The sequence below is a fragment of the Populus alba genome, chromosome 13 (genome assembly GCF_005239225.2).
Source record: "Populus alba chromosome 13, ASM523922v2, whole genome shotgun sequence".
Lineage (NCBI taxonomy): Eukaryota > Viridiplantae > Streptophyta > Magnoliopsida > Malpighiales > Salicaceae > Populus > Populus alba.
Window position 1 is genome coordinate 6,697,959 of NC_133296.1, and position 9,674 is coordinate 6,707,632.

The following is a 9,674-nucleotide window of genomic DNA, read 5'->3' on the forward strand; positions in this document are numbered from 1 at the left end:
AATGCAGGACTATCACATAAATAAAAGGATTGATTGATGAGTTTAAGCATTGAAAGTTAAAGGACAAAGAGATGGCCAAACTTAGAAAAGAGATGTCGGTGCAGTCCAAACCGGAACAGTGCTCGGTAATTGGATCATATCTGGAGCTCTAGATCTCGGATTTAGGTCCAATTTATATGGATGGAAAGGTAAAACATAGGCCTACAACTTTCATTTGGACACCAAGATCTAAGAAGGCCGTTTTCAAGTCCAAAATATAGGAACAACGAAGAAGTCCGAAGCTGTCCTGCAGCCCAGACACTATTTAGTGTTCAGCCCATATCTTGAGTTCTAGAAGTCCAAATGACCTCATCTTTTTTTTTGTTGGAAAGCTGAGACAATTTCCTAGAACATTCCTGAGGATTCTGGGCAAATTATGATGTTAGCAATGACGTCTTGTTCAGACAAGAAGATAAGGATTGTTATCAAGTCAAGATATGGCCACCCACTCATCAATTAGTCAACAAATCAATAGTTCCAAATTTTGGCCTATAAAAGGAGGCACTTACCATGTATTGAGGCATCTTGGTTTCCAGATCAAGATCATGCTCTTGCTTTCTCTCTTTGTATTGCTTATGTTTTGCTTTCATTAATATCAAGTTTATGCACTTCATTTCCTTTCCTTTACTTAGTTAACTTCTTTCTCATTTATGTTCTTATCTTGTTCATCTATGTTTCTTTCATTCATTATGTTTAGCTAAGTTAATTATGTCAAGGTGAAAAGGGTACACTAATGGTGTAAGAATAAGTATAATATAAACTTAACATGGACCTTAACGTTGGATACTAACATGTTTTATATTTGTTATCTTGTTCACTTTTAATACTTTGCTTGTTAAATGGTTAATCTAGATTTATGTTGTATAACACTTGGTACAACAAATACTTGGTACTTTCATAGCCCATACTGTATGGTATAACCGACACCTGAGCTATGAAAGGGACTTGATTTGTTGTTAACATAAGTTATAATCATGAATGCCTGCCAACATTTACAAGTATTAGCTTTATTCGAATAAGATAACTAATGTAATCATGTTAACAATTTATAATCTGATTGGAACCTCCTTTATGTGTGGTTTCCAATTGAGTAATAAGAGTTTATATTATACTTGTTTGAAGTACCATTAGTGGATCCTCTAACCTTGACATTTGTTTTTATCGTTGTTTAATCTTTACATCAATCTTTCATCTCAAATTTCTCTTTATTATTACTATTACTATTATTGTTATTATTGTTGTTGTATTGTTATTTATAATTTATACAATAAACCTCTTTGTGGTTCGACCCCGGTCTTGCCGGGTTATTTATTACTTCGACACTCCTGCACTTGGGAGAAGACATCAAGCTTTTGGTCGTGTCAATAATTGTGCAATTCTCTGCTCTTTCTTCTTTCTTTGAATCTCCCATCCAATTCTCATTTGAAAATGGACACCACTCTTGAAAAATTGAAAAAGTATTTTCCCACTCTGCCTCGGAATGCGATTACAAAAATTTACCGTGCTAGGTGTGAAAGATTGAGGTTGTTAATGAACCATGGAATTCCTGAAGATATTCGTTGGCTGATTGAAGCAAAGGTCCGATTATCAGGTGAGTCCTCCAATTCTTTCATTTCACACATGCCTGGAACAGGTAAAAGCACTTTTGCAAAGAAACGTTGTGCAAAACGACTGAAAGTCTGTCACAGATGTGCCAGATGGACTTGTAATGCGACATGTCGTTCTTTAGGAATGGTATCTGTAAACCGTGAAGATAAAATACAATTCATTAAGGATGGCCTGAGTAAGGGGTCTTTAGATAATCTTTTGTTGACCTTTGAGACGCATCCTAGTGGAGATGTGCATTGTGTAATTCATGATTTATGGCCACAATTCCATAAAGAACATGATCAACTTAGTCTTGGGAATCTGACTAAAAAAGACCCTGTTTGCCAGTTTTTAAGAAAACTGGATGGGAAGCCTATCCCCGACCTATAGAGGGCGTTTAAGCCTTTCTTGGACGTAAAACCAAGGGAAGATGTGAGCCACAATCACAACTACCTGTACATACATGCTTTGTTAAAATAAATAAATAAATAAAGAGAGAGAGTGTGAGACTACAGCTGGCCTACATATAGGTGGTATGATTGTATTTTCACTTTTTCATCTATAAATTCTTCTCTTCCTTCCCTTCATTTCTACTTATCCCATACATTCATCAAATATAGAAGTGTGTAGAAATGGCAGGTTCCTCAAGTCATCACATAAGAAATATTTGTGTTTTCAGTGGATCCAGCCCTGGGAAAGAAAAAGAGTTTTTAGAATCAGCAAATCATCTTGGTCAAGTACTAGCTGAGAGAATGATTCATTTAGTGTATGGGGGAGGCAGCTTTGGGTTAATGGGAGGTGTTTTAATGGCTGTATTTTTAGGAGGCAATCAAGTTTTGGGGGTTGTCTCCAAAGCATTGATAAATGGGGACATCATTAGAAAAACAATTGGAGAGGAATTACAGGTCCCAACAATGTCTGATCGACTGAATGCCATGTTTAGCCATGTTGATGCCTTCATTGCCTTACCAGGTGGTCTGGGCACATTGGAAGAGATCTTTCATATTTCCTCTTGGGCCCAACTGCACATTCACCATAAACCTATAGGTTTGTTAAATGTTAATGGTTTTTATGATAAGTTGTTGTCTTTCCTTGATCAAGCTGTGGAACAGGAATTTCTAACATCTTTAGCATGACAAATCATAATCTCTACTGCTACTGCTGAACAATTGATTGACCAACTACAATTTTTCATCCCTATCATTGATCCTTGCATGAGTCGCCTAGATTGGTCAGCTAAGGAAAGCCGTAAAAAGCTTAGATTAGATTTGAGCCTTCATCGGTGAAACCTTGTGTCTTTTGGTTTTATTAATAGCATATTATTTTGTTTTGTTACTTCTTATATTTGCTTAAGTGTGTTTCAGGTTTGTCATTGTTCACTGTTTCAGGTGATGTCTTCTATACTCTATCTTTCTACCTTAGGACATTGAGGACAATGTCTCGTTTTGGTTTGGGGGAGAGGGTAGTAGTTTAAAAAAAAGGAATTATTCTTGAGACGCATCTTAGTAAAAATTTTCTAATGGTTATTTGCAATATTCATAACAAGGCCTATTAGAATACTTCTTGAAATATTCAGGTTTACAAACTCTCGCATTGTTATCACTTGATTATGCTCATATACTCATTTAACAAGTATTATTAAACCTTCATTTTCACACACACACTTTAACATATGATTGTGGGTTGCACATTGGATTATTACATTATTTATATTCTTTTGTTGAAGGTAACAACTAAGGGGAAGGGATAGTATATAATTTGCAAAAAAAAAAAATTATTGATAATATTGATGATAATAGAAACGTAGATAAGTTTGGTTTTGTAGCCTCCCTAACCTAAGCAATTAAGCCCGAAGGGGTGTTTTAACACCTAATACCCTAAAGTCAACTGACTTGGGAGCTATTGGCCCAAAGCTTGTTACATGGGTTAAGGAGAAAAGCTTAAGGGAATCAAACATTGCACTATCTACGTATAAGTATTTGCAACCCGAGTTGTTAAGCTCGTAGGGGTGTCTCAACACCTAATGCTCTAAGACCAACTAGTTTGGGAGTCATTAGCCTAAAACTCGTTACATGGGTTAAAGATACATTGTGTTTTAAGTTGTATGTGTATATAAATAAAATAAAATTAAAAATAATAATAATAATAATAATAATCCCAACCCAAGGAAGTTCACCTTAAACATTTGAACATAATATTGTTTTCTTCCAACAAAAGCCCCATCATCTATGTTTTCATATATTGAGCACATAAAAAGAAGGTTTATTAATATCTTATTTAAGAAGTATGAAGCAGTAATATAAATTTAATGAGAGTTTGTTTATCTGGATAGATTAATGGAAGTTGAATGATGAATGCCTTACTTTGTGAAACTTGCAAATTGTTTCTCTATTTTAACGCTTTAGATTACTAGGGACTAGTAATAAGCTGGTTGGGGGGTGTGATTAGTACTTAAAAGTGCATGTTTATCAAGGTTTTATATCATCATTTTGCACTTGAAGTATCAATAACTCCTTAACTAAAGCTTGTTTTATAATAACAAGTTTGATACTATAAGATACCTTAATTTATGGTAAATGCTCATCTTAAATGCAGGCCTATCACATAAATAAAAGGATTGATTGATGAGTTTAAGTGTTGAATGTGAAAGGACAAAGAGATGGCCAAACTTAGAAAAGAGATGCCGGTGCAGTCCAAACCGGAACATTGCTCGGTAATTGGATCATATCTGGAGCTCTAGATCTCGGATTTAGGTCCATTTTATATGGATGGAAAGGTAAGACAAAGGCCTACAACTTTCATGGGATCCCAAGATTTAAAAAGGCCGTTTTGACGTCCAAACTGAAGGAACAACGAAGAAGTCCAAAGTTGTCCTACAGCCCAGACATTATTTAGTGTTCAGCCCATATCTTGAGTTCTAGAAGTACAAATGACCTCATCTTTTTTTTGTTGGAAAGCTGAGATAATTTCCTAGAACATTCTTGAGGATTCTGGGAAAATTATGATGTTAGAAATGACATCTTGTTCAGACAAGAAGATAAGGATTGTCATCAAGTCAAGATGTGGCCACCCACTCATCAATTAGTCAACAAATCAATAGTTCCAAATTTTGGCCTATAAAAGGAGGCACTTACCATGTATTGAGGCATCTTGGTTTCCAGATCAAGATCATGCTCTTGCTTTCTCTCTTTGTATTGCTTATGTTTTGCTTTCATTAATATCAAGTTTATGCACTTCATTTCCTTTCCTTTACTTAGTTAACTTCTTTCTCATTTATGTTCTTATCTTGTTCATCTATGTTTCTTTCTTTCATTATGTTTAGCTAAGTTAATTATGTTAAGGTGAAAAGGGTACACTAATGGTGTAAGAATAAGTATAATATAAACTTAACATGGACCTTAACGTTGGATACTAACATGTTTTATATTTGTTATCTTGTTCACTTTTAATACTTTGCTTGTTAAATTGTTAATCTAGATTTATGTTGTATAACACTTGGTACAACAAATACTTGGTACTTTCATAGCCCATACTATATGGTTTAACCGACACCTGAGCTATGAAAGGAACTTGATTTGTTGTTAACATAAGTTATAATCATGAATGTCTGCCAACATTTACATTTAAACTTAGTAGATCTTCCTAGACCTCCACGGTCTTCAAGAACCTTAGTAGATCTTCCTCTTCTATATACCTTAAAACATTCAAAAATGGGAAAAATATGTCAACAAATATAGGCATATATAGTAATCATAAAATGATCATTGTACATAACTTCTTCAACATATACTCTTTTTATCACTTACATTTAAACTTATGTTGGGGTATTAGAAGGATCCCAAAGCCACTTTAAATGTTTTGCTAAGAACTGAAATTAGTGAATTCATGCACGAAAACATAAATTCATGGTCACAAAAATGAAAGAGAGATGGTTGTCAACGTTATGCATACATGCCCCAACATGTTTCCTATATTTGTCTCATTGTGGGATTTATGACACATACCGCCCCATCACACCTTTTTAATCCAGTTATATGCAGATTATTTACATTAAAACTTGAAAGATTTTTAAGATTTTATTTAACATCATTGATATAAAATACCTTAAGATGAAGGTCTTCCCTCTTTTTCACGAATGCCAAGCGAAAATCTGTTATTATTTCCTCATTGAACAACAAGCAGAGAGACCTCATTGAACAACTCGTAAGTGAGCCACAAAAAGATTCCGCAAACCTCACTTTCTTCCAATCATTTAGTTCTTGGATTATATGTAACTGAAACTTCATCATAGTTGAATTATTAGGCATGCAACCAAGTATAAAATTATACAGAACTCTTAATGTTTCTACATCTTCCTCATCAACATAAAATAGTTTTTATCAAGCTGAAACCTGGCAAGCGAGCTAGGACTCCCCCTCAGCAACAGTTGAAGTCCACCAAATGAAATGCAGATCTCCCTAAAGCCAAAAAAAAAAAAAAAAGAGATACATATATCAGTTAAAAGACCAATAGCCATATACCTGGATGAAATAAGCTATTCCATAATCTATTATGAATGAAGATGCATTATGACTTCTAAACAGACTCGACGAAAGCGACTTTTGTGTAATTACAAGTATGGCACATACAACTTGAAATCAGCTCCTGAACCTTCCTTGTCAATTTTGTAAAGTTTCTCGTGTGTCACATACTCAAACTTGTCTTCTTTGGATGGTTGCTTACCCTGTAAGAGGATGGGATACAGCAAGTAGGCAGCATTAATAGAAATGAATTGTGAGATTGCAATATGAAAAGAAACAAATAAACAAACATCACTAACATAATGTAAATTTTTTTCTACTACATTGTTCAAGTACGTTATTGCTGAGATCCTGCCCTAACACATAGCCTCAGATCATTGTACCAGCCCCAATTTGTTTTTGTGACCTAATAGCAATAGAACTTCGGTTTTGTCTAGAAAACTAGTAGACAAGTTCACATCATGCAAATCAACTAATAAACTTGCAAGGTCGTTATTCCATCATTACAAGTTGGTTGTAATAATAGCACATGACTTGTACTTTTTGAAAACCAGGTAATTGTCAATGGCTTTGAAAAGAAAGTGAAAAAAAAAAATATGTTGTTAGTGCTAATAATAAACCAAGACAAATACAGTAGAGGAATAAAATGCAAACATGTAGAAGAAACATAAGAATACAGAGTATCTAAGTCATTCCCAACACCAAACATGTTAGAGTGATGACCAAATACCAAAACAGAGAGGAGTATTACCTGCGCATTATGAGGGTCAACCGGAGTGCCATCAGTGTTCAATGTTCCAGTTAATAGGACTACATACCAGCCGATGCTTGACGTTTCTCTAGTTGTCTGTGTTTGAGAGTCTAAGACTCTAAGGAGAGGGGGGGGGGGGGGCGAGTGCTAGTGTTAGGATTTCAATTGATGCTTGGCGTGTCTCTGGTATTTACGCGATGCAGGTATCAGTCATAATTCAGGATCAGTGCGTCATGGCTCTAAGGTGAAAGTTTAGTTCCTATTCCTATTTGTTAAATAAATATTCAGTATACATAGAGATGGGATTTTTATTTTTATTTTTTGTCTATATTCTTAATTCTTATTCTGACATAATTACCAGATCTAGAACATTTAAAACATTCTTTATATTTTAAAAAAATTAATTTTAACCTACTACGAAACATGAGCCAATACATATCAAATTCGGCCCCTACAACATGCATAGATCACACGAGCTTTGTACTCTGGGATTAAGTTCATGCATCAGAAACCCTCCAAGCAACTCCTACTTTCTAGAGTACAGATGAAATTAGGGGGACAACAGTTAACCATAATTGTTGCGAGTGTACAAAGGAAAGAAGAAACAAGGAAGGAGATGTCATGGAACAAAGATTTTTTAAGTACATCCAAGAGGAAAAGTCATTGAGGAGGTAGCATACAGACAACATGCTCCTAATCACAATTGCAAAACTGAATAAACAGAAAAGATCACACAAGCACATCCTACAACACATAGGTACCCAGGTTTGTTCAGTCACCGGAGTTCAGAACCTAAATGGTGCCACCAGGCTGCATAGGTTAAAATGCCACTGATCCTCGGGAGAGAGACAATGACAGTTCTAAGGGAACAGTAGATGAAAACTGGGGCTCAATGAAGTATCTGGTGTGTGGCATCAAGGATCCTGTTCTTGTGCAAGTAATGACTTCAGTGTCGTCAGAGCTCTGCAAAGCCACAATCATTCAAAGTGAGTTGTACTTTCAGCTCAAAACACCATATTAGAACAGACAATTCAATATATGACCAGAACTGAAATTAAGGTTTGCAATGGCATGCTATTCCCATGTATAGCATGTCAGATCATTGCGATTATTACTGCTTGTGTTACAGCAGATAAGCGCGAAAAAACACAAAAGATGGCATCGATAGAAGGATTTGAGGAGGCAGAAGGTTGAAAACAAGATAACATGACTTGGTCATCAATTAGAAACAACTACACTACCAAGATGTAAAAATGCTTTTTGAACAAAGAGCAGGGCAAGAGCAAGGGGTGGAAGACATCGACAACTACAAGCTACAGGCAAAACCTTGCATGGCAAAATAGTAAAAAGAAACTATGAAATTGACTAGCTGGTTTGTATACTTGATTGGCTGGAGATGAGAGAGACATGCAAACCCCTAACTTTTAGCTTCCATTGGATCACAATTCAATCTAAACTTGGGATGTTGAACACAAACACCGAAACAAATCTATATCTTGTAATAAATATGATCGTGAGCGCCCAATTTCAACCTGTATACATGTTATTAAGCTCTGAATATCCTCCCAGCAATTTTTTTCAGGAACCACACAAACTTTAAATGCAAAAGAAACCAAAATTTTTGTAAGACCTCCAATAAACTTGCTTCCATCAAACTAAAAGTCTAGCCATTATCTCCATTTCAACATTAAACTTATCCATAATTTACTTTACAAAAATGTGATCACACTTATTAAACTTATCCACGAGTAAAATAACCCAAAAAAACATGTATCACTAAACATGTAAATCAGAAACCACTTAACATAAGCAAACATGACAAGAAAATAGAAACAATCAAATACAAAGCAAGGAAAAAACAAGATCAAGATTAGGATAAATTATACCATCCACTTGAACTGGGCCGATTTCCACTGGATCTGGGTCTAACGAAACCCAGATTTGATTCATCACCTCTCCTCATCGTCTCATGCCCACCTGACTTAGGCCTTCCGTCTTCACCAAACCGACCCGGAGAACCGAAAAACTGTTGCTGTTGCCTTTGACCCACCTCCTTACCCCTAAAAACCTCCGGTCCAGGCCTCTCCTCCCTCCCGACAAAACCCGATCTAAGATGTGGTGGCACAAACTTATCCGGTTTAGGCGACCCCAGACTAGCCCCAACCTCCTTCTGCTTCTCCTGTCCACGAACCGGAGAAGAAACAATCGAACCAACCCCGGTTCGACCTAAAGGACGCAGAGAAATACTGTCTTGTTCCGGTTCAGCCCCTGTTTGAACCGGGATTTGAACTTGAGCTGGATGGATTGGTGGGGTTTTCGGAGAGGGAGTCAGTGGTGTTGTTTGGATAGTGGATATCGGTTTAGGTGTGGGTCGGGTCAGAACCAGCATCCGGCCATGGGTTCGGGTTGATGAGGATGGAAGATTGCTTTTGTAGATATTGTTCGGGCTATTAGGTGATGATATTGTCGAGTAAAACGAAGTGGAAGATGGGTGCTTTGATGGGTTGTTGTTTGTGTTACTAGAAGAGGAGGAATTGCTTATGTTTTTGTCATAAACATGGTTAAAGTTAACGGAGGCATATTTATTGGCTCTTGCCATCCACCACCAGCAACCACCACTAAAGTAGAGTCTTGTGTGCTTGTTTCTAGAGAGAAAAAGGACGGATCTTTGGCTGTTATTTTAGCTCTACAGAGGAAAAGGTACGAGTGAGAATAGAAGGAATGGATCTTGAAGTTAAAAAGGAAAGAGAGAGTGGAGAGAGAGAGAGAGAGAGAGA

At 36.2% G+C, this 9,674-nt stretch overlaps 1 protein-coding gene across 1 annotated transcript; it reads right to left on the reverse strand.

Moving 5' to 3' along the window:
• Positions 1-7,514: 7,514 nt before the first annotated feature.
• Positions 7,515-9,674, reverse strand: LOC118047243 (uncharacterized). Its single transcript, XM_035056486.2, has 2 exons — positions 8,784-9,674; positions 7,515-7,860 (listed from the first exon to the last, which is right to left on the reverse strand). Coding segments are annotated over exons 1-2 (714 nt in total). The 5' UTR covers positions 9,497-9,674; the 3' UTR covers positions 7,515-7,859.

Excerpts from the sequence above, each read along its gene's own strand:
- LOC118047243 (XM_035056486.2), bottom strand. The coding sequence starts at position 9,496 with ATGGCAAGAGCCAATAAATATGCCTCCGTTAACTTTAACCATGTTTAT.